This window comes from Gopherus flavomarginatus, chromosome 2 (assembly GCF_025201925.1).
Source record: "Gopherus flavomarginatus isolate rGopFla2 chromosome 2, rGopFla2.mat.asm, whole genome shotgun sequence".
NCBI lineage: Eukaryota > Metazoa > Chordata > Testudines > Testudinidae > Gopherus > Gopherus flavomarginatus.
Genome location: NC_066618.1, coordinates 48,383,830 through 48,410,587, shown reverse-complemented (window position 1 = coordinate 48,410,587; position 26,758 = coordinate 48,383,830). Strand labels below are relative to the sequence as shown.

The window sequence follows — 26,758 nt, the reverse complement described above, 5'->3', positions numbered from 1 at the left end:
TACTTCTGGTTCCAAAAGAGGTGTGTGGCTGACTGGCCAGATGACTCTGGTATTCATAACTGAGATTCTACTGTGTATGTTATAACTTCAACTAATAGTTTATACAAATATGAGTTAGACAAATAAAAATCATGCTAATCTTGTCAGATTCCAATTTCCAGACCACCAGTCTAAACAATGTTATCTTCCTACTTTCTTGCACAGAAAAATGATTAGTGCCTTTGATGATCCCAAATGCATATCTGTTTATATCATGTTTGCTAATAGAAGCATATAAACAAGAAGCCACTTTACTCATTTAAACTGAGAAAATTAGTAACTTAAGCAAACGAAGCTGTAGGGATAGAATTAAATTTTATTCCAGTAATATGAAAATCAAATGTGCCTACTGTTTAATCTGAAACAAGTGCCACAGGGATAAATTAGGAATATATTATCTGAACAGCCAACATAAGACTTTTCCTAATTAACTATTTTTATGCTGATTTTAGAACTAGGATTATACCAAATGTTATCTTTTCCCTCGGTGTCAAATGCGTCATTTGATTTTTTTCACTAGGTTAAGAGTCGTTCACATGTAGTTGTGTTATTAATTATTCTACACTACCTAAAAGCTTGCTAGCTGCTTTACAATGCAGATAAAAATTATACGGTGCCTGCCGTAACAAGTGTAATACTTAGCATTGTAAACTCTGCAGAGGGACGATATTCTAGTTCTGTGTTGTGCAGTGCCTACCACAATGGGGCCCTGGTCTATGACTAGGGCTTATAGACACTATGGGAATACAAATTAATAATTTCAGACATTAGGCTTTAAGGGAAATAATCTAAACTGCTCTGCCAAGAAACATCCCACATTACAGGATTAATGTACACATCAAATGTTATGATCTATTCCTTTCTAACCACTCCCTTGTCACTCTTTCCCATAAATGAAATCTACTTCAATCTCTCCCCAGCCCTAGATCTGCACCATACACAGGGGGAATTGCTAGAATGCCAGCAAATCAAGGAGATTACCTAACATACCAGGAGATGCACATATACATCTTACTTCCTGATCCTGCAAGCATGTATGCACTTTTAATTTTGGTATGCGAGCTGTCCCATTGAAGTCAATGGAGTGATTCACATGCTTAAAGTTAAGCATACGAATAAGTGTTTACAGGACTAGGGCATAGCTATTAGCAGGTTATAACAGCAAGTGCCAGAAAGTATCTAGAGAAAAATACAAAGAGCCACAGTCTCTTCTTACTTACACCAATGAAAATTAGGAATCCGATTTTGAGTCTCTCTTCTCCTCTGCCCTTTTTAAAAACATGGCAAAATGTTAAGAAATTGATATTAGGCACATACTGTACCTTACGGTGTCCTTAATTTAACAATCTTTAGCTGAGGGCTTTGTAATGTCAATGTACGCTTTGACACAGTAGTTACATAAAATGACTATTAAAACACTGTTTTTCTATTTAATGTTTTTGCAAAAATATTTCAAGTACTGTGTTTTATTTTATCTTTTTAATGAGATGCGACTTTGTCATGCCCTCAAATACATCTTATCCAGGCTCCCTAAATGTCAATGGGTATTTATCTTCTTTAAATATCCTACATGCAATTATACACCATTAATTCTGTTGAAATTTTGATTTCAAAGCATCACTTCCCTCTGAAGTACACAGGTTCATTCATAAATCTCCGCACTTCAAAGCAAGATGAAGGATAAAAAGGACAGTTGAATGTAACTAAATTAAAGCAGAGTTGCAATATAAAAATAATCCCAGAGATGAGATTTTGAAAACTCCCTAGGGATTTGGGCATGAGATTTCCATTAAAATTCATGGGAACTGGACCTCCAAATCTCATAGATACGAAACTGCCAACTTTAGACAGTGGCTGATTCCACTGTGCATGCTCAAGCAGCCTGTTGACATTCAACCCAATGAGGACGTGGCAATGTTGATTGGCAGCAGGCCAGCTAGGAGTTAAATATTAAATGGGAACAATAATAAAAGCACATTTCCCATTCTGAATAGTGAAAAACTTTCACTGGCAGAACAAAAAATTTTTAGTCATTCTCTGTATCCTTCCGAAATACATGGCAAACTATCAAGCAGGGGCATATACCAAACTAGGAAAAAATCAGAGGAGCCACCGGTAAGACTTGGTGGCCACACTCTGAGGCCACCCAAAAATTTGTTGTGAGAACCCCTGAAGCATGCTTCTAACAAAATAGCTTAAAATTTATCAATTTAAAGCACCACCAATAGCCTACATTTAAATAGGAGATACTTCAATTCGTACTTTAAACAGCTTTATTGCAGATCATCTTTTTTTCCCAGAGAGCATGATATTAACACCTCTACCACCTATTTATCATTGATAATACCCTGAAGCATAACTGTGCTCATATAGATGGGTCACTCCCATTGACTTTGGCAGGAACTGACCCCTGTCTCTGGAAGCAGAATTGGGCTCTTGGTATTTACTATATTGTTTATCAGATTAAATGTCCTAGTAAATATCTGTGAAATTCGGTCAAAACCTAAATCAAATTATATCCAGAGTATCAACTTTTTTATTTTGAGAGAGAGATATCTAGATACACATACATACTCTTTAGAAACTTTTGTTACTAGCAATTTTACACATTAACTCATTTGGCATAAAGTGAAAGATCTCTGTAGTGTTCATAAATCTCAGCAAACGAGGGGATACACATTTAAAAAAATTAAGCACCTAAGGTCTTTCTGAAAATAAGCAGATGCATATTGCACACACAAAATTACAAAGTACTTGGGAATGCAAACACTTTGCACACAATTAACCACTCTGCTTTGCAGACCTGTGCTTTATTCATGCATATTTTGCTGCTGCAGTTTTAGCACCAAGAGACTGATATTCAGTGGGGCCACTATCTGGTTTCCCCTTGTTCATGTGAAACTTTGTCCACACAGACATCTGCACTCTAATATGAGCACCCAGTTTAGAATTTTTGTGCATGGTAACTAGAGTCTAAGAATCAGGTGTTTCAGTTTTTGATCATTTAGAGCCCAAACTGAGACAATCAGCTGATGACCAATGGATTTATTCAAATTAACAAGTTAGAGTGGAAAGGCTCAGTATCCTATTCCAATTCCCTAGGCCATCTAGTCAAAGAAAATATTTTGTGTTAGATCAAAATGAACAAACTGAAGCAGTATAGTTATGAGACGTATCACATATACAAAGCTAATGCTAAATCTTCCTTTTGTATACAGGGTTAGGGTTACCAAATGTCTGGGTTTTCCGAGAGATTACCTCTATTTTGACCCTCTGCTCGGACAGATTTTTCAGATAAGAGGCAATGTCTGGATTTTTTTGAGGAGCAGACATTGCAGCTCAGAAAGAGCCCTGATTGGTTCACTTCCTTATGGTCCTTTCCCTACATCTGCATCTGATTGGTCCCTCACAGCTGCCAGATCCCACCCACCCAGGCTCCCAGCCCTGGGAAGGTAGACAGCCCCACAGGGAGGCAGGTGACTGATGACTGCTGCTGCGTCCCAGGTCTGCGCCAGCCACCCGCCACCATGACATCTATCAACACTGCCCCCCCATATCAAGAATGAGGCCCCAGGTACCCCTTCCTGTGCACTCCCCCAAAACCCCTTCCAGTACATACACCCCTCCAGTACCCCCCAAATACCCACTCCCAATACATATATCCCTACAGCACCACCCCGAATACCCCTCAATATACACACCCCTCGAGCACCCCCAGGTACCACCTCCAGCACTCCCAAATACCTCCCAATACACACTCACCCCTACAGCACCCTCCCCACTATACCCCTCCTTCCAGCTCCCCCACCCCGGCATTTTTCTCTTTTGGGGAACCTGAAATATGGTAACCCTATACAAGGTTCACTTCCTCTACAAGCCATTCATTCCATACATTAAATGCCAGTAGTTTCTATGCTCTATTTAGTTTATCAGAGAAAACTGTATAACATCTAAAATAAAGAAAGGTTCTTTTCTGATGAAGCATAATACTACCTTGTAGGAATGGTGACGCTTGCAAAGATTACCTTTTAGAAGATAAAAACATCTGTACAAGGTGGCTAGCAGCCACCATTCTGAGGGGCTTAGCGCCACAAATTAAAATTGAACTGTTAAAATGGAAGTCTTGACTGTGCATAAAATAAAGAAAAAATTCAGAAGGGAGCAAATCGCTGTCCAGTTTAGGTTACGACACCTTCTGTAAATCATGATCAAGTCTCCTCAGCCCTGTAACTATCTGCAGGTAATCAGATCACACAACAGTATGGAGCGGCTCTCAGTATTACTATTATTTTTATTTTTATTACAGTGGCAACTAAGAAGCCCAAACAATGATCAGGGCCATTCTGTGGTGGGCACTGTACAGATAAGTAACAAAGAAGAAAGTCACTGACCCGAGACTTAACCATCAACGTGTCAGACAATATACTACAGGCAGGCCAAACAGGATGAGGGTAGGTGGGAGAATGAGGTAACAAAAATAAGCTATTTTTATTGCACGTACTATAATATAAATGAGAAGACATAGTACTTCGTAAATTCTGACCTACTGTTATTGCTAAAAAATCTATATTGTTGTGGGAAAATATCCACAGTAAAAGAAGAATGTGTTAAAATTACATTTCCATTCAACAATGATTTCCCAAGATTACAGTTTGTAGAACGGCAGACTGAAGAGTATTCAAATGTTTAGATCCTTCTTTCTAATGGGTACTGTGGACTGTTCTGATTTACAGAAAACACAGATCAAACAATATTGATTCTTAAAATATTTGATGTACATGAATAGATCTGTAATGAAATATAAGTATTTTGTTATATATAGTTTCCTCAAACAGCTCAATCTTAAGTCATTTGCAAGCACAATACTAGCATCAACAATATTTCGGCAACAACGAAGCCACTGTTGATTAAACTATGCAGATCATAAAGAAGCTGTTTAGGTATTGGATGAGGTAGGGAACTGGAAGTTTCCTCTCTAGATCATCAGTAACCATAAGTCAAAACTGACAGGATGTTGGGTACTTACATGAGATGACTTGATGGCATCCCTGGACTGATATTCTTATGTCTACTACTACAAAATTCCACCCTTGTTGTGGACTGCATGGCCTGAGGACTGAATGTATATGAAGACTAAGCTATACACTCATTCCCCAAGTCTTGTCCACCTAAGGATTTGGGAACTAATAGATGACAGGATGGGATGGGATGGGATGAAGTTCTCACACAGTCAATGACTGGGGCGTTGGTTTTGTGGACGTTTGTCAAGCCAGTACCTTCAAGAAACCATTAAATTGCTTTAAAACTCAGGATTTTTTCCCGTGCCCCCTTTAGCACCACAGCTGTATCAGCCTTTTCTGCTGACAAATATGAAGAAATGCAATCTATGCAAAGCTACTTCTAAAGGGTTAAATGTATTAATTTTGTTAATCTACACCAGTGGTCGGCAACCTGCGGCCCATCAAGGCAATCTGATTGCAGGCCGTGAGACATTTTGCAGATGTTGACCGTCTGGAGGAACGGCCCCCCGCAGCTTCCGGTGGCCGTGGTTCGCCATTCCCACAGGTTGCCCACCACTAGTCTACATATTTTCAAAGGTTAATTAGATATAAAGAAAAGGAGGTACATAAGATACATAATTTGTCCGAAAGAAATTTGTAGGAAAAAAGTATCAGCTTACTCAAGTGTTATCTTGATTGTCGTGGTTCTTCAGTTCCAAGGTTCAGGAAAATATGGTGATCATGTACTCCTACAGTCTTGAAGGATACTTATAAAGTCAAACTAATCTGCAGTAAGATTTTACTAAAATAAGCTAATTTCTGATTCTCCTTGCATCAGTCAGAGTTTTATTTGTGTGTAATGAGTTGCGTATAGCATTCTCACGTTCTAAGTGTCCTCATTCTACTCAGGAAGGCAAGATTAGTGAGAAATAAAGTGACTGCTAACTAAAAATTGGAAACAAATTAATTTAAAATATAAAACAGAATACTAATCCAATTCCAAATCTTTAACACTGGTGAAAGTTTGATGTATGATTATATCTTGAACAGCGTTTAGCAGTAACATACAGAGTTCTTGGTTTGGAAGTCTGGCAGTCCAGAAGATCTGCTACTTGGTGCCTGAAAATAGTATAATCAGCAGAAGGCAGCTAATCATCACAACAGCAGAAATACAAGACTGTGGTAAACATTCTAAATATTTTCCTAAGGGATGCAGTAGTAGATTACTTTTTAACATACTCATTGTAGGCAGCAAGAGATCATTATCTTATAACCTCTGATTCAACTGACATCTGAAATAAAAAACTTGACATGGTGCTTTTGACAGTGCCACATTTAACCCTGTACCAAATGCTATAATACATGCTTGACTGCACTTCATTATAAGATTTCAATTATTTTAGACTCAATTTTATAATGATCCCATAACAAGCCTAGTTTTATTTCACTGGGGGAAGGGATAGCTCAGTGGTTTGAGATTGGCCTACTAAACCCAGGATTGTGAGTTTAATCCTTGAGGAGGCCACTTAGGGATTGGGGCAAAAAAAATCAGTACTTGGTCCTGCTAGTGAAGGCAGGGGGCTGGACTTGATGACCTTTCAAGGTCCCTTCCAGTTCTAGGAGATTAGTATATTTCCAATTATTATTATTATATGCTTACTCTAAGTAATGAGATCAGAAATAGTGACTCTTGAAAATGAAGTCATGGAAAACTTCAACACACACAAAAAATGAATGCTACATCTTAAGCCTCTTCCTCTATCATTTTTACTATTTGTGGTAATTTGAACCTGTGTCATGCACATCTGAAGCATGGAATGTTGAGCATCTGATGAAGTGTTTCTCACAACAGAAAAAAATTAAAATTCAGGGTTCTTAAGTAAGCATGTACAGGGAGTCACTGGACTTACATCCGACCCGCCACTTACGATGCTTTTCAACTGACCGCCTGTTTCACTAGTACGATGCTTATTTCGCCCTTATGATGAAAGCTCGCAGGGAGAACAGCACAAATCGCATGCTGAGCCTCAGCCAATCACTAATTTTGCTGTTCAAGCTTTGATTGACTCCTGGCCCTGGGCTCAGCCAATCAAAAGCAAGCAGCAAGGCTACCCGACGACTAGCTACCCTGCCCATGGAAGTCAATCAGACAAGGGACTGCAAGGGACCTCCTTGCAGTTCCATTCATTATAACGCAACCACAAAGTTATTTACAAGCAACTTTGTAAAAAGCAAGCCCAATTCTGCATAGTATGTTGCCAGCATTCTGAGCAGTCATCTGCCTCTCTGGCATTCTGCCCAGCCTGACTTAAGATGCTCAGTTGCTGTTCTTTGTGGTTCTAAAAATTCTAAAAAAAAGATTTAAATGGCAGAAAAGCATAAAACCAGTGTAGGTGATGTTTCTTTTTCTAAGAAACGCAGAACACCTAGTATTGAAACAAAAACGGACGTCATTAAGAGAGTCAAAGCATATGTGATTGTATAAGTTTATTTGAATGCTATTTACCAAATAAATATATTGATGTTGCTACATTAGTAATCTATAATTCATTTAGTAGAAAAATCTGGGTTATTGTGATGAAAATAGTGTATCAAGCCTTGGTTCAGAAATCAATCCCTCATTGATACCATTGATTCCTATGGGAAAAGCCATTTCGACTTAATTCGTTCCTCAAAATTGCGTTGAGTGTCATAAGTCCAAGGACTCCCTGTAATTCATAAATGTAAAGGACTATGATTGCTCTCCACCACACTGCATAACAAAGATATGCACTAACGTTATCCTTTAGGGTGGAGCTATAGAAGCTTTGTATACACTATCCAAGGTTTAGTAAGACATGTTAAATATGTCCGAAGTCAGAGTCCAAAGATCCCAGAGACAGACACCAAGCCGGTCAACCAAAATACTGAGAAAGTAAAGTTATTTTATTCTTCAGAATATAATTGCACTCTCAGCCACTTAAAAACATATACTTCAATTGACTGCATCTGTCTGTCTGCAAATATTTTTTTAAGACAAAGATGGCAAGTAGGTAAGACAATTATTACCCATTCACTATCTGAGCTCCTGGTAACCTCCTTCACATTAGCTTCTGCAAGTGAAGTACGTACAAATAGGGTTGCTAAGCTGTAGATTGTGTTGGAGTTTTACCAAACCTATTTATATCATTTAAATATCAAAATAACTTTCGTTTCAGATCATGCTGTACTAATATTTCTAGTGTTGCCATTAGAAAGATGTAGCTCTTTTGGGGAAAAAAAAACAAAAAAAACCTATCAATATCATCTTATTACTTCACCCACTTTGTCTCTGTAATATCCTGGGACTGACATGGCTACAACTACACTGAGTACATTTATAATACAATTCAAAATGCCTCCTTTAGTTAAATCAAACAGGGAAAATGCAGCACCAAAAGAGTATGTAAGCATAATCCTTTAAACTGCTAAATGCCCTCAATACCAAGTGAAGTTCCCTGACAGGACCCACACAGCATCTCTTGAGCCTGGGCCCTATACAGTACAAATAAAGAAAAAATAAAGATACATTCAAAGCAAGTATTACAAGAAAAAATTCTTTATCAAATCAATATTAGGCAACAAAGTATGACAATAAGGGGAGTTTCAAAAGTGCCTAAAATCATTGGGGATTGTGCTCCTAAATCCTTGAGGTGTTTTTGAGAATCTGTCTGTGCTTAAGTTTTCAAATCAGAAAATGCTGTTTCAACGACACTGAAATTTTTCACAAAATAGTATTGATTCTGATAATTTCCAGTGAAAACAAACATTTCCAAATGAAATTTTGATTCAATAACATTTAGTTTAGACAAAATTGACACTGTTTGATAAAACTTTCAAATGGAAATTTTGTTATTTTATTACTTTTACATTTCTTCATAATGAAACATTTTGTTTTCTAGAACAAAGTGTCCCCAGATTTTTTGGGAATGAAACAGTTTGACACTTTGATCTAGAAAATGAGGTAAACGCTCAGGGTACTGATTAGAGAAGCAGTTATTTTCAATATCCTAGAAAAATCCAAGTAAACAAAGAAATTACCTTCCTTCAACAAGCAACAGAGAAGTTACTTACTAGTAACTAGAGTGTCTAAATAATGGCCTCTGCAGATCTACACCATGGAAATTGTCTGACTTGGCTGGCTGGCCCCACAAACTGCTCCAAAAGCCATATGATTTACCAGTGGATAGGCATATATTGAAGAAAGAATAACATTCCAAGTTCAATTCCCCGCTCAGTCACAAGAGTTCTCCAGCTGAGAAATGGTAACAGTACTTTACATCTCACAGGGATGATGTAAAAATAAATATATTAAAAGACCGAGTGCTCAGATACAACAGTAATAGGAGCCACATAAATACCTTAAATAGACAGTTCCAAATAGATCTTGTAAGACGGACTACTTCCTAACTGCTCTTAAGTTTCTCTCCACATCAATTATTGAACACACCTCAAAGAAGTTTTGGTTTATTAGATGTTCTTGTGTGCTGTGACACATGAGCCAATCCAAACTTTCCACCTCCATCTGATGCCATATTTCTTGCTCCTTTATAGTTTGCTTCCATAAGAATGAAAATTTTTCTCAAATATTCTCTTATATCTGCTGTCTTCCTCTTTTCAAGTCTCCAGCCAGGCAATATCCAATCAACGGGTTGTCTAGGAATAGGTGGGGTTTTTTTGTTGTTGTTTGTGTTTTTGTTTTTTCTTCACACACACATCTGGACGACATCCTCACCACTCCAACTTCCTTTCTCAAATCATTGTTTCTACAATCTGCTGGCCAGTCCCTGTAACACATCTACGTTGGTTACTTTATCCCACCAGTATCTTTTGCAAGCATCTCAGGTGGAATGCATTAAGTGTACTGTTAAGTTTCTGGCATTTGCCAAGTTTCAGACGCATATATCAATGTGGATTTAACAACAGTATTATATAACTTGGTCTTAACTCTTGTGTGGATCTCCTTATTTCTTCAAAAGCAGAAAAGAATCCGTGGCACCTTATAGACTAACAGACGTTTTGGAGCATTAACTTTCGTGGGTGAATACCCACGTCGTCAGATGCATTTTATTTCTTCAAAAATTTGCCAGTCTCAAAAGACTATTTGCCTCCTCATTTCCTGCTTTCACTTCCTCAGTGTCGGCAATCAGCATTTTTTGTGCTTCCAAGATATACAAACTCATCAGCCATGTGTATTCTTCACTATCAATCATGTATGCCTCATCATTGCTGACATCTCTTTAAAATGATCATGACTTTCATTTTCTTTTGGCTGATTCTTAATCCTACTTTGGCAGCCTCACAATTGACATTGGTAGTGGTCTTTTCCCATAGCATCATCATCTGTGTCAACAAAAAGTCACCGGCAAAGTCGAGATCTTGAAGTTTTCTTCTAGTCCACATAATTCCTGTATCTTCCTTTAATGCTGCTTTTAGCATCACATGATCTATCACAATGCAGAAGAGGAGAGGTGACCAGATGCAGCACTGCTGCACTCCAGTAATGGTATCCAACCAGTTGGTCTCTCCACTTTGTCCTAACACAGCATCTTGAGCTTTCACATGGCATCCTAGCCTTTAACACATCTTTCACAGCAACTATAAATACAATCAATAGGTTTGGTGAAGTCTATAATTCAAAATTAATCATCTTGGATTGAAAGAGGGTAAAGATGTGATTTATACATGATCTTTTTGGTCTAAAGCCTGCTTGCTCAGTACACAGTTTTTCTTCTATGACCAGCTTGATTCCGTTCAAAAGTACACTACAGAACACTTTTCTGGGTATGGAAAGTAGTGTTATACCTCACCAATGGTTGCACACCAGTGGGGTGGATTTTTTTTTTGTAATTTACAGATCACAGCTTTCTTCCACTTCTCTGGTTAGAATTCTTTCTTGCAAACTATATTACAAAGTATATGAGAGTGTATGCATTTCATGTACAACTTCTTTCAGTTTTAAACATTTCAGCAGTGATCTTATCTTGACCAGTTACTTGGCTGTTTTTTTAGCTGATTAATTGTTTCTTCTACTTCTGCTTCTGACATTTCTACCAGTGAGATTTTTAATTCTTCACTTTCTTCTTCGTACCTATCAACTGGAATTGTTGGCTCTGGTTGGTTGAGTTCTTCATTAAAATCTCACCACTGTTCCTTCTGTTCTGCTTCCATTGCTAACAATCTTCCATCTTTTGCTTTTACAATACCATTGTGACTCTGGAACCATGATGATAATTGCTTACACATCCAGGAATTGCCTCTGACTGATGTTTTTCATCTTCTCACTTTGTCACACCATTCTTTCTGATCTTTCTGAAACAATTTTATTTTTTTTCTACATGTTCCCGTTGCAGCATCATTGAACTATGCCTGCCTCATTTTTAAGCCTTTTCTTTCTTGAATAAACTTCCACATGCTTGGCTGTATCCTCTTTTCTGTCCTTGATCTTCGTGGTCCATGTGAAATTTTGGCAGCTTCCCAGTAGACTATCTGAAATGAGCCCTTTGTTATTCTATATAATCATTCATTACTCGTAGTTCTTGGAATCCATTTGAGAGCTGGATTTTAAAAATCCTCCCTCATTCCTAGGTCAGTTTTTTTACATCAAATACCAGCTCTTTAAAAAAAAAAAAAAAAAAAAAAAGCTAAGCTTTATCCTAACTGTTCTGACATGATAGCGGTCACTTTCTGTATCAGCAACTGTAGGAGATTGTGTAACCAGCACTGACCTTCTCCATCATCTGTTGATGGCAATGTGACCCAATTGTTTCCTCAGTAATTTCCATCATTTGATTGCCATGTTAGTTTTTTTCTTCCAAGAAGGGAAAAAAGTGTTTTACCTCCCGCATGCATAGTTTATACATACTACACAAATTAGCAAATCTTTTATCACAATCTGCTCACCCCCCAATTCACCTTTACCATGAAATGCTCATAGCCAAGGTTGTCATTATGAACTTGTGCATTCACATCATCCAAAAACAGAATGACATCATAAGCATGCACCTGATTTAGTACTGTCATGCTGTGTGCAGTGGTTTAGGACAGTGAGTGTCAACCTTAGGGCACACCATCTAAAAGCAGGGCAGACACCCCAAACTGATAGTATATTCTATAATTACATTTAATCAACCCAGTAACAAATGTAAACTCTTGGATCACTGCAACATTTACCATGGAGTTACAGACAGTCCCATTCGGCACCCAGGGAAACTAGACTTAGTTATAAATGGCCACCCCCCCTGTCGCCCCCCCCCCCGCCCCCAAAATCACATAATATTCAGGTTGCTTTCAGTCCCAAGAGACCAGTCACTTACCTAAGGTAAATCTGCATCTTAATTGTCACACCGAAGACATCACTGGTTGCCAACCTTATAGTAAACTAAGGATTTATTAATTAGGAAAAAGAAATGAGGAGTTTTTTATAGGTTAAAACATGCAACATATAAGCACAAACGTGTTACAGTGTATGGTTCCAAAAGGTGACAGATGTAGTAATTTGTCCCCTGAATGTCTTTTAGGGAAAATCCAGGTTGACCCTGGGGATCTGTTTTTGTTTCTCAGCTCCAGCCCTTGTAAAAGTCTAAAAAGCAAAGAGATAACTATTTCTCCTTGTGACAATTATATGCTCTTCCCCTAGAGTTCAAACTGATGGGACAAGAGCTTCTGAACACAAGTTCTTCATAGGCGGATAGGGAAATCAACTGAGCTTTTGTCCTACAGTAGCCCATTCAGTTTTGATAGTCCTTTTTTGATTACCACTCTTGCTGTCTAGATTCACAAGTTCAGATCAGGCATTTTTACAATTATACAGCAAAACCTACATATTACCCTATAGCATGGGATATAGACATTGCAAGTAAGATTAATGCATGTGACAACTTTCAAGCATTTTATAGAGTCTAAACACTAAGCACATCTTGAACAATATTAACATACAGGTGAACTAGTCTGGTTTCCACCAATGAATCTGTCAGTGTTACGCAGACACCTATAGCCTTGGCAACAGCTGGCACATGGTTTACCAGCATCACAAGTACCTCTTGCAACTTGCAGGCGAACGCATCCTTTACTTGTTCGTCATGGCCACTGGTAGGTTCATAACACTAGATGATAGTTACATTAGCATAATCTGTGAGTCAACTGGTTTCCATTTCTGTAGATCTTGTGTCACCTTTTTGTTGAGGAGTACTCCAACTCCCTCTATATGGAGTATCATCTTGCCTTCCTGAACAGAGTGCTCTGACATTATATGAATAGAAATGTCCATCTCATTTAGCTCACTCCAAGAATGCTAACATTGAACTGAGTCATTTCTCAAATTACTTAATTCAGTTTCCCAGTGAGACACACAGTTCTCATATTCCAGCATCCAATTCTAGTTTCAGCTTTAGCTGTTAGGATCTTGTTTCAGGTGATGAACTTCCTCGTGGATTTGGTTAAGCCCTTTCATACTACTTCCATCTGGACTCGTTAGAAGTTGACGTAATGATTCTGTGAGGCTGAGACAGACTCTTATCAGGGTTTTTTCCATAATTGTGACTTTTTTTACGTCGACAGATAGTTCACATGACTCTCAATCACAGGTCCATGGCTCTTCATTCAATATATTTGGAGTAGCTCATAATAAGTATAGGGTTCCCTCAAACACCACTTGAGGGACGCACCTGGTATCTTAGAATGCCTGAAGAAATGGGAAAGCAGGAAGGTTCAGCATGAATCCACACATGCACATGGAGAACTCCAATTATTTGTAGATAACCTTCCTGCCTCCATCATGAAATTACCACTGCAGATCCCCACTGAAGAACATTTGTAAGTAGTACACCGCTGCAGGAGGACTCAACTGAATAAAGACTGAAGTACTATTACCCTGCACAAGCATCTGACCTAGACTGCCAGTCAAGGAGGTAATGCTTTATGAAAGTGTTAACTGAACTTCAAACAGGCAGCTTATGAATTTCAAAAGCTGATGTGGTCCAAAGGAAAGCTATTGAGGCAACTGGTACGTTAGTGAAGGGGCCCTAAATCTTCCAGATGTTCACTCCTCAGCCTGGTCATAAGTAGTTAGTAAACAGGCCTTACTTGAGCCTTGGAGCAAAGATTGGGGAAGTCCAAGGGGGAAAACAAAGGCCATATTCAGCCTATATGACTTTCCGAAAGGCTTAGACCTGTCTAAATAGCTCAAGGCTCTTGACATCCAGACAAAAGAGCCCAGTCTTCACAGGAAGCTGAGAATTTAGGAAAATACAAAGTTCTAGTTTAAGATGGAAATCTGACACAACCATTATCAAAAAACTAGGATAAGGATGGAATATGGTTTTCTTTATGAAAAGTCAGTATTGGAAGGATCTGCCATCAGGGGCTGCAATCACTTTCCTAGCAGAAATGACAACGACTAAGAATGTTACTTTGAATGGAAGACAACGCAAAGGACAGAATTCCCAACATGTGAAGAGCCTAATAAGAACCAGATTCAAACCCTAAGATTCCACTAAAAGACAAATAGGAGGAAACATAAGCAAGAATATTTTCAGAAAGTATGTTCCAATAGGCTATATAAAGAGAAGAACATTGAAAAGGGTTCCAATAGGTCAAATATAAACATGAGACACCTTCATTGACAAAAGAAAGACCACCATAATTCAATTCCACAAATAATCAAGAATTGGGAAGAATCAGGAAGAAGCAGAAAAACATTTTCCTTCTGCGAGTCCAACTAGAAAAATCATTTCAATTTACCAGCATAAGACTTTATACTGGAAGGTTTGCAAGATACTAACATGACTCATCTCACATCTTTGGATTATTGCAAGTCATTAGGAACCAGGAGCCAAGATTCTTAGTTTCTCGGATACTTCTTGAGGAACATGGCATATGAGATATTCGTAGGTCTTACTAGGTACTTAGAACAAATTTCACCTGATATGAGCGTTAGCTACAACTTCGGGGGGGGGGGGGAGGAGGAAAGAGTCCAGCTGCTTACTCTGAGCACTTGGGATGGATTTGCACATAAACTTATTACATATAAAAAGAACAGCAGTCAGGAGCACTGATTGACTGATGAAAGAAAAACACATTCAGGACCATTTTATTTCTGAAGTGTTCTGTTTTATTGATTTGTCTGCTATCTGCTTAAACTTAAAAAGTTTTTCTCTATGCATTTCTTACTTCACTTCAGAAATGCTGTTTTTCCCCTTCCATTTCCTCTGAAACAAGGGTCCATGATTTATCTTTAACTTTCATTTATATTTTCATACTGTATTGTCATCACAGATATCAGGACAGTGCTGGGATTTGGGGTTATTGGTTAATTTGTGCTCCCTCTATTCATTCAGCAGCAGATGAGCAAAAAGCCACCATGGGTACCATATAAATATTGCTTTTTAAACAATCTTTCATAAAACAGTGATTTAGGGCCTTAGTCACTTAGTTGTGTTTCTAACAACATACGGAGGGGGTTTCAAAGGCACAAAAGGCACCTTGATGCCCCACTCCTAATGAAAGTCAATGACAATTGGATATTATCTCCCATTGTCCGGCTGCGCTGGAAGGAGAACAGGCAACACTGGATGTGGTTTAATTAAACTTTATTCTTAAATGTTTGGAAGTACCGGGAAGATAAAAGTATACAGTGCAGGTAATTCCATAATCATTTCAATATATACCTAGGGTCTTTTGTCAGCCTTCCCCCTTACCCATCCTGGTCCCCAGAGAACCCGCAGGACCTCACCATCCTCCTCCCTAGAATGAGGAGGAGGGGGTTAAAGGAGGGATGGGATGGCTCTCTGCTGAACCAGTCATAGGAGCCCCCAAATACCCCCCCCCTTCCACACTTAAATAATACCTCCTTTAAATCCTTTACCAATCCACTTTATCTAATCACTGTATTCCTTCCTATGGAGTACCTGCACTTGGCATCTGCCCCATGTTTACACAATGAGTTGGGACATCACAGCCTAACTCCCATTTCACGTTTGCCCAACTAAACCCCCTGAACCTGCTCCAGGGAAGGTGACCCACCTCACTTAACCTTGGCCTATTGGCAGTGAGGGAAAAATTCCTTCTCAGCGCCCGAAGAAAGAAGCAACTGGCGCAGTGCCTACAGAGGATCCTGACTAAACCCAGTATTTCACTGCTTCCATGGGTGGGAGGCTGAGAGCTGCTCCGGTTGGCCCAAGTAAAAAAAAAAGGGCTTTCCCTGCACTGGCATGGACCTACGTAGTCCCCACTCTCTTCCAGTCACCTGCAGGGGGATGGATCAGCATCCTCACACTTACCTGGTCTGCCACTACAGCAGAAAGTCAATCCCTGGCTCTCTAGCTCTTAAAGGGGCACACACCTTTTCCAATTAGCCAGACAATGGACCCCACTGCTAAATATGCAATGAGGTCATGTGTCTCTCTGGAAAACTGTGGCTTTACAAAATAGTAAAACTGAATTTTTGGGTATGTTACCATACAAACCATTTAAGACTGAGGCTGTAGGAAATTATTTCAGTGTCATGCCTCAAGTGTTTATATTTCAAAGTAAGTGGAAGGAAAGAAATACTAAAAGCACGATTCTTCACTCCTTTGATACCCTTCTATGTGCTTTTTGCTCTCCGGTTGCATTGCACAACACTAACATTTAATCACCTACCTAAAGGCAAAAGTTCTCATATTTGCTACTCCCTCAGAGTACTACAAAGTGTAATCTACTGCCAGTCTAATGCAAATATGGTATTTATTTACTCTTTTTCATGAAAAACAACTGTTAAAATGATTCATGGTGTCTATGCTGTAACATGTATGGCAGGAAAAGTGACTATATGTAAGTTGTGAGAAATGAATTATATATCATCCTTTTTTCCTCAAGACTAAGCTGTCATTTAAAAGTTATACCACTGGAAAAAATGTTAAACTGCTATCACAGATATACATACTTCTCAGGGATTTAAATGTGTGAAAATTTAGAAAACTTGCCATTAATTTATGTAAAGGCCTCTTAGAACAGTAAGTGCATTAGAAATGGTGATGGAGATTAAAGCAAACAATCAGTTTAAAGTTTAAAATTTAGACAGGATGAATTACCATTTGAGTGATTTAATAAAGTACTTACCATCTCTCAGTATCCTTTTGTTGTAGGTAAATTCTACAACAAACCATGATCTTGCTATTCTTCTACAAGACTTTTAGCAATTAACTTTGTAAGGAGGACGCTGGGTATCAGTTTAAAAACATCACAGCCTCCGTTCTCCAATTTCAGGTTTCACAGTGGTAGCCGTGTTAGTCTGTATCAGCAAAAACAACGAGGAGTCCTTGTGGCACCTTAGAGACTAACAACTTTATTTGGGCATAAGCTTTCGTAGGCTAGAACTCACTTCACCAGATGCATGAAGGTGTCAACTGTTTGAAATGGGCCACTCTTATTACCACTACAAAAGTGATTATCTCCCTTGGTATCCTACTGTTAACTGAATTGTCTCGTTAGACTGACCTCCCACTTGGTATGGCAACTCTCATCTTTTCATGTGCTGTGTGTTTATACCTGCTCCTGTATTTTCCACTCCATGCATCTGATGAAGCGGATTCTAGCTCATGAAAGCTTATGCCCAAATAAATTTGTTAGTCTCTAAGGTGCCACAAGGACTTCTCGTCGTTTCTCCAATTTCATTAGACTTAAACAAGAAGAATTTGAGCTTTAAACACAAGTATTAATGGTAACAAATATTAAAAGTTATTACTGAAGAATCTGGGAGTTTCACATTAGTTTTGTGGATGTATGCAAAGTGATTTTGAACAAAAAACCCACCTACAACTGCAGAAAATCTATTATGATATTCTCATCATAAACACAGAGTGTGAGGAAAAGGTAAAATTAATGAACCATATTATATACTAATTGCCATACTTTTTACAATATGCCTCCTTTATTTCAATAAACATTAACAAATTCCAGTTTCTTACCAGATCAATCAGGCTCTCCTGTATCCTGTTTAGTGTAGTGCGGAGCCTGCTACTACTAAGACCCAGTCCTGTTGATTCAAACTGAAAAAAAGAAAAAAAAAATTCTAACAAACATAGGAAAGGACAAATTTTGTGTTTTAGTTTAGTGACTAACAACCAAAAAAAGTTTAGTTTGTTCGACACAATATACTTGCGTATAGTTTCAGCATATAATTGCAACAAAACCAAAATGAAAAGAAGAAACATGTAAAAGATCACTGCACCCAACATTACACTGATGTAAAGAATGAACTGTGCTCAGTTCACAAAGATGACCATATAAAATTCATACTGACAAATGACCATTATCCACTTTGTCAGGGGGATACTTGCCAGAATATTCTCTTGGATTGTTTAAAAATGACTATATGCTATAAAATGACTCTGCAGGCACAGAAAACAATGACTTTTTGTTCCCACAGACCAGCAAGAGAGAGACCTCATACAATGGCACATCATACTATGCTGGCTGAGAAATTAATATATCACAATGTAGAATGATCATGTTATAAACTTTTCACAAACTACATTATCTTCCATAATCATTTACTTAATATCAACTTTGAGATGTATAATTTTCCATCAATCTTTATGAAAGTCACTTTTATTACTGAACATTTATTATGATCAAGCTAGGAAATGTGTCATCTTCATGCTCTGAACAGGGCCCAAAGTTCTATAGATCAGATCCTCTGTTGGTCTAAGTCAGCATAGCTTCACTAACTTCAATGTAACTACAATATTTGCTCCAGCTGAGGATCTGGCCCAACATGTTTAGATTAACAGCTATTTATTTTCTAATTTTCACTCCAGAAGAAACACATTACCAAACAGAACAGCTCAATCAGATGAAACTACAATGGAGATGGAAAAACTACAAAACACACATTTATACCCAGGGTCCACATGATCTAGAAGTACCAAGATATGGTACTGGTATGTGTTTCACACCAAAAAAAAAAAAAAAATTCTGAACAATGTTTTGACACTGCTGTCCACTGTGTTGGATTCAGCACTATAAAACTTTTCCCAGACTGCATCTGGGTGAGAAATGATCAGCAATGTTCAAGTGGTTTCCAAAAATAAAAATAATAATTTTTAACACAAATTTTACTCATTTAACATCTACACTGAACTATATAGCAAGAGTGTTCTCACCCTTTATTGCTTCTTTGTGGTGAATAGTGGCAGCCTCCATTTAAAAAAATAAATAAAATATTTTTCTGCTTGATTTTTACTTTAGAAATATCAAATCTTAGCTTTCTTGATGTTGCTGGAGGATGGAAGAACAAGAGAAATGAGATAAATCGAAGACTAATATTCTTCCTTTGTTTTTGTTAAACATCTGCTTAACTGCCAATTGGGAGAAAAGACTTCTTTGAGAGAATCGCCACAGTTCTCCTCTAAGAGGACTGAGAAAGCTCTGGTTCCAGTTTCAGGGTCCCCAAACAAGAACAGAGCAGTCAAGACTTGATATTATTCACATATCTAAGGTAAAAATAAGCAAGCAGAAAGAAAAGAGTTTGTTTTTTCTTTACAAAAAATAAAATTCTGCTACCACAAAGGAAAGGAGGCAAACGTGTTTTCCTCTGTTCACTTTTAAAAACTTTGTCCAGCAGCAGAATTTCCCTAGTATATACTTAGTATTTTGCTTATCCTTTTTCTTCCAAATTGTACCGTAAGCTTCTTGACAAAAATTAAGAACTTACTGATTTTGGATGTTTTTTAAAAGACTGACAACTTATCAGTTGAAATAGTAGGTACATCAACAAACTCAGACAAAGAATGTTACGATGTATTAAAATCTCTGCCTTTTTTCTCTTCAAAAAACTATTGGATGTCTATGCAAGGACTGACCAGTTGTAAATCAAAGGGAAAAAATATGCAGAGATCTGTAGAGTGTATATATGTACTTCTATAGGGAACATGAGATGAGCAGTCATCAAGGATAGGACCATGGTGAATTCATCAGGTAGAGCATATTATATCAGTATTCAGTTGTTTTGCACATGGCCTGCAGCTTCATAGAAATTTTTACAAAACCATGTATGCCAGAAAGTGGATACATTTCCACAAATTACTGATGAGCTAGTAATTGACAAGCGATGGAAAAAAGCAGAGTAATAAGGGAATTTAAGTCAAACTTTGCTAATCAGTACTTCCCTAAGCCTATTTGTCTGCACAAAAACGATTGGTTTCTCCCCAACCCTCAGTAATAATTTAACAGCAGATGTTTACTAAGGCTCTGACTAAGTTTTCACTAGAACAAATGCTGAAGTCACTCACTGAAGTCAACAGGCTTGAGTAAGACCCAGGCACACAAATTTTACGAAATACACACTACATTTACTGCTATAGTTTACCACTGTTATACTATCTACATCACTATCAATTAAAACTTATCTATAACTAGCAAAATGCATTAAGGAGTTTATTTTGGGATGTATGTCTGTGTGTGTTCACTTAATTGTTACTTAGTAAAATTCATTAATTCACAAGTCATTACATCAGGTTCTGCCATGATTTTACAGAAAGGTAAGGAAAAAGATTTAATGCGCATGGGAAGAGAGAAAAGTGTGAAAATGGTATTTGAAATGGTATTCTGCAAGATGCTCAGCACATGAGATGACTTTCCCATAATACATACAATTAATAATCAAAGAAAAACTCTGAGTTATGAAAATCACAAATGACTGGAGATAATGTATCTAGAGTCAGCTCACTGTTTTAAGAGTTTAAACACCAGTTTCTCTGACTAAATTTACTGCATGTGCATTTTGCCTTCCTAGTCATTCAGATATGTGCTCTAACTGAAACACGAAGTGTAGACACAAGATTCACAATGAATTTAGGCCACTTGAAGAGGTCATATTATCAGCATACTTCTAATGAAAACCACACTGGCATGTATTTTAACAAGAATGACTGTCACTAGTCTAAATCACATACCACTACCCATCTCTACTCCTTAAAGAATTGTAAAAAAACTACATGAGAGTTAGGACATTTTGGCAGCACTACAAGAGCGTTTTTTAAATTTATAGGCCCTTTGTAAGCAGTATGTTTCCAAGGAAAAACAGTTTATCAAACAACAGTTAGGCACATTATAGTAACAGCAAAATGTTACTCATCTGTTATAATGTTTACCTGCCTAGCATTGTACTGTTCCCTGCCAGATGTGAAAAGTGAAGAACTCTGTACAGGCTTTAAAACACAAAACAGGAAGTGCAAAAAAAGTACATATAACACAATAAAAGAATATCAAAACAGTTGATTAAGCCAAAGAAAATCAATTAACTTAAAAAAATATTTACCACCCATCCTCCATACAGAAACAAATCCCAAATATACTACACCTACCAAAGAGAACAGCTCAAAACTATTTAGAACAAGCTGTTGGGAATTTGTGACTCCAACTATTTGCCAGCATATAATGATTTTGAGCCATTATCGTTCACGGAATTATTGTTTTCATTTTTTAAAAAATACAAGTTTCACATATGCTGTTCTATGACAATCTGTGAAGAGTTGATGTAGTTATTTACAAACATTGTGGATGTGTATTTGCTTCTTAAACTAAAAGACACTTAAATTATATATCAAATGAGAACAGAAATGGATTTCATTATTAGACTACGTTAGATAGAGGAGTACAAGATCTGAAAACCAACATATAGCTCTGAGTTTGCCATTTCCACAGCTTGCCTCTCTCCCCCCCACCCACCCCATGCATACCATGTTGTTCCCACTCCCCTTTAATCTTTAATCTTCACGTTGTTTCCTTTTGCCATTCATGACCACGTGCCTTTTTCTGTGCAAACTTCTCTATCTAGAACAGTCTCAGCCTTCTTGTGCACCCAGCATCCTCCCTCTCCCCCACCAACAGAAAAATATAAAATGTTCAAGCTCCTTGTGATGATAATAGTTTTAAGGCCATTTCTCTTTCTAGTTGTTCTTACTGGCCTGTTCTCATTCATGCATCCAACCCCAGTCTATTGCCACTGCCCCTTCTGTGAGATCATACACTCAGCTGTCTTCTTGATGCAGAAGTCTTTTACCACATACGCTAACGTGCTCTGAAAGGAATAATAATTTCTACCTACCGTGTCATTTCGGCCAAAAAACGTATATACTGCATACAGATAGTAATCAAACAGCTGGGACATGAAGTGAATCACATCAAATGCAATTGGTTTCAGAATGTTCATCATCTGCATGTATTTCCCTTGAAGATAAAATGCAAAAGTTCAGTTTTCCTAGCAGAAGTGGTATGCAGACACTAGAATGCTTGGTTAATTCAAAATTAGCTTTTGCAAATCTACATATTATTTAACCTTGAGTTTTAGACATCAATCTAGTGAGATTTCAGGGATATGGAAGTTTAAAAAGAGGCTAGATATGACAACTGATATAAACTAAGTGCCACGGAATTTTCTGAAAACTAGATGTCTAGGAGTTTCAGGTTTTTTGCATAGTATGCTAGCAGTTTACATTATGTACATTTGACCAAACAATATCAGGCAAACTTATTTTTTAATTTCTGAAAATCACTCCAAGTCACAGTCTCCAAGCATGAGATATACATTTTTTTAAAAATGCTACAGAAATCATATCGACCAATGCATAAAATATATAAAACAAAAATTAACACTCATTCTGCCCTTCTCTATCTCTCACATCAGTCCACACCCCAAGACATGGCAGCACAGCAATCTGAGCTCAACCCCAGAACATGCTACATCAACAGATAGCGTATCCCTGCCCCCCAGGACTTGGGGGAAGGATATCATTATATTTAGGGGGCAGAGAGTCTAAGGAGGAGGAAGAGAACTGAAACTCTTTATTTTGAGGGGAGGGGAGAAAATGGAGACAGCAGTGAGAAATGTCTGATGACAAACCATAAAAAGATGTCACTCGAAGATACCAGGCATGCCGTGCTCCCACTAACCACACCACAGTTGGTAGCAAGCCACTAAGTTTCTTCCCCAAAAGGTAAGTATTGCAGGTAGGGAAAGCTTGTAAGGACTAAAGTAAGCAGGTGTTAGGGGAGGACTAAGGGCTCTGGGACCCTGTAGAAGTATCTTCATGGATTCAAATGATCACACACTCCCTTACTTCTGGTTGTTTAACCAAATCCTGGACCCAGAGCCCTGCATCAGGATATTTATATTAAAAATATTCTACAAGTCACCAGAATACCTATGGCCCTCTAAGCTAACTCCAGAATCTCAGATTTATTTTGAGAATTATTGCTAGAAAATGTTCCAGTGTTGGCAATGATGCTTAATATACCCCTAAAAATGGAACATTTTTACTGGAAGGAACCTTTTCAAATTATAAAACTATGGTTACGGGGTTACATGCCAAAAATTAACATAGTAGTATGCAGCATATTAGCCACTGTTCTTGTAGTCATGATGTGAGAGAGCAATGCAAAGAGACTAAAATCTCCCGCCGAGGGACGGTACCACTGGCACAGGCATTATGGGAAACAACTATAAGGCCTTCCTGGACTGCATTCCAAGGATCCCCATGCAAGCCCGGGCATAACATGTGTGCCAGAAGGTGTGAGGGGCATTTCGGGGACGGCGCTGCAGCACTGTGGAGATTCTGGACTGGACTGCACTGCACTGCTGCTCATAGGGCAATCCCAATGCGTTCCAAATTGTGCCAGGAGCCTCTCCAGTCCCTGGAGCAGCCCAAGATCAGAAAAGCTCAAAAAAGCTCAGAAAAGGCTTCAAGTCATCCTAGCACCTCTGCTTCTCTTGGACTGTGAGTTTTGTGCTAGCACAGAATCACAACTATTATCTATAACTGTGACAAAAAGGAAGAGTTAATATATGGAAGCCTTGCTTCAAATGGCTTACATACTACTCCAACATATTTCTTTTATTCCTAGATGTTGTGAAACTGTTCTATCCACGTTACACTCTGTGATATCATTTTTACAAAATTATGTAAATCAGTGTTCTCTGTTAGAGAAAGCTGAAGAACTATGCAATTCCTCTACTCAGGAGAGCGCTTACTAACTTTCTATTCTTATTTTTCTCTCCCTTACTCTGTGAAGAAAAAAATCATAGGCCTTTTTTTCCTTGTGCCCTGCCAAGAATCCAGTAGTGCCTGAGGACTTTAAACTTGATTTGATGTTCAGTCGGAAGCCAGTGCATTGAACCATGTATGGAGCAATGAGCTCCTATTGACATGCATTTGTTAGAAGACAGCCTTTTCACTAGCAGGAGATCTGTCATCATCTGCAGATTCACTCCTAAATACTGTGTGCTCGCAACAAAAGACTATGGTGCTCACAGACATATGGATCACGATGGCCATGTTCATGTCTGACAGCAGGGGAGGTAGGATGCTCACTAGCTGAAGGTGAAGGAGAGTTTTTGCTGATGTTCTCATTAGTGTGTGTCTAGTACAAAGGATGAGTCCAGAAAGCACACACTGATTACTGTACCAGAAAAGCTTCTCTATACTAAATGACAAAGAAAGTCAGACTTCAGTATAATATATCAAAACTATATACATCTGTTAAAATAGTGGCATGTTAGAAAATACTTAAGCTAAAAATGTTTACATTACAGTGTTGTTGATATAATTTTCTTGAAGTTAGTAGCATTACACAGGCTACATCTACACTGCACAAAAGTATCTTTGGTGGATACGGTATGTCTAGCTACAAGACACAGTGAAAAGCAAGCTGCGTGCAAGTCACATGTGTCAGCGACAGGCCGGGGGAGCCATGTAAGGTTTATACCTGGGTGCATACCCATAGGCATCAGGTAAGTCTTTACTCACCTAAGCAATGTCTCACCGACTACATTGCTATCTATACCCAGGCTGGGGGGCTAGCCAAGTATGTACTCTGTGCACCACTGGAAGAAGTGTGCAGGGTAGACCAAGGAAGTTAACAATGTAATACAGAAAAAACATCAAGCAAAGTATTTTGGTATTTTCTGATAAAGAGAGGATTGCTTCGTAGAGAGAAAAATAAACCAGTAGAGCCACAATAACTAGCTTATTTTTTCTGATAACATAATCATTAGTCCAATTCAGTGAGGGTATGTCTACACTACGTGAATATTCCGATTTTACATAAACTGGTTTTGTAAAACAGATTGTATAAAGTCGAGTGCACGCGGCCACACTAAACACATTAATTCGGCGGTGTGCATCCATGTACCGAGGATAGCGTCGATTTCCGAAGCGCTGCACTGTGGGTAGCTATCCCGTAGCTATCCCATAATTCCTGCAGTCTCCCCCGCCCATTGGAATTCTGGGTTGAGACCCCAATGCATGATGGTGCAAAAACAGTGTCGCGGGTGATTCTGGGTAAATGTCGTCACTCATTCCTTCCTCCGTGAAAGCAACGGCAGACAATCATTTCGCACCCTTTTTCCCTGGATTGCCCTGGGAGACGCATAGCACGGGAACCAAGGAGCCTGTTCAGCCTTTTTTTTTTTCCCCCCCACTATCACCGTATGTCTACTGGATGTTGCTAACAGACGCAGTACTGCAGTGCTACACAGCAGCATTCATTTGCCTTTGCAAGACAGCAGAGACGTTTATCAGTTGTTCTGTACCGTCTGCCATGCCGTTGTAAACTGGCGATGAGATGACGGTTATCAGTCATTCTGTACCGTCTCCTGCTGTCATGGGTGCTCCTGGCTGAGGTCGGCCGGGGGCGCAAAGACAAAAATGGGAATGACTCCCCAAGTCAATCCCTCCTTTATGGTTTCTAAAAATAGAGTCAGTCCTGCCTAGAATATGATGCAAGTGTACTACAGAACCAGTGTACCAGAGAACCAGAGAGCAAGCCACTCCGTGTCAGATCCCGCAGAAATGATGAGCTACATGCCATTCTAGGGGGTGCCCCTGCAACAACCCCACCCGTTGCTTCCCTGCTCCCCCAACCCTTCTGGGCTACCGTTGCAGTGTCCCCCCATTTGTGTGATGAAGTAATGAAGAATGCAGGAATAAGAAACACTGACTTGTTAGTGAGATAAAATGAGGGGGAGGCAGCCTCCAGCTGCTATGATAGTCCAGGCAGTACAGAACCTTTACTTTACACATGAAAGGGAGGGGGCTGAGCTCCATGATGAAGATGGTTTCTATGGTGAAGATGGTTACCAGCCATTCTGTATCATCTACTGGGAATGACCAGGAGTCATTCCTATTTTTACCCAGGCGCCCACTGCCGACCTCACCTGAGGCCAACCAGGAGCACTCACAGGATGACGACGAGGACGGCTACTAGTCCTACTGCACTGTACCATCTGCCACCGGGGAGGGGAGGGGAAAGGATACTGCTGTTCACTGCCACAGCATCGAGTCTACCAGCAGCATGCAGTAGACATACGGTGACATTGAAAAAAGTCAAGAAACAATTTTTTCCCCTTTTCTTTCACGGGGGGGGGGGAGGGGGGTAAATTAACGAGCTATACCCTGAACCACCCCGGACAACGTGTTTGACCCAACAGGCATAGGGAGCTCAGCCAATAATGCAAATACTTTTTGGAGACTGCTGGGGATTGTGGGATAGCTGGAGTCTTCAGTACCCCCTCCCTCCCTCCATGAGCGTCCATTTGATTCTTTGACTTTCCGTTACGCTTGTCATGCAGCACTGTGCTGTGGACTCTGTATCATAGCCTGGAGATTTTTTTCAAATGCTATGGCATTTCGTCTTCTGTAACGGACCTCTGATAGAACAGA

The 26,758-nt window shown here is 38.9% G+C and overlaps 1 protein-coding gene across 3 annotated transcripts in view; it reads right to left on the bottom strand.

Moving 5' to 3' along the window:
- VPS50 (VPS50 subunit of EARP/GARPII complex) overlaps positions 1-26,758 on the bottom strand; it is a 187,432-nt gene that overhangs the window by 22,377 nt on the left and 138,297 nt on the right. For all 3 annotated transcript variants that reach the window (XM_050939528.1, XM_050939530.1, XM_050939529.1), the window contains 2 exons: positions 22,147-22,268; positions 18,005-18,085 (listed from right to left, as the gene is read on the bottom strand). In XM_050939528.1, the coding sequence (XP_050795485.1) occupies positions 18,005-18,085; positions 22,147-22,268 (203 nt within the window). The remainder of the gene's footprint in view (positions 1-18,004; positions 18,086-22,146; positions 22,269-26,758) is intronic.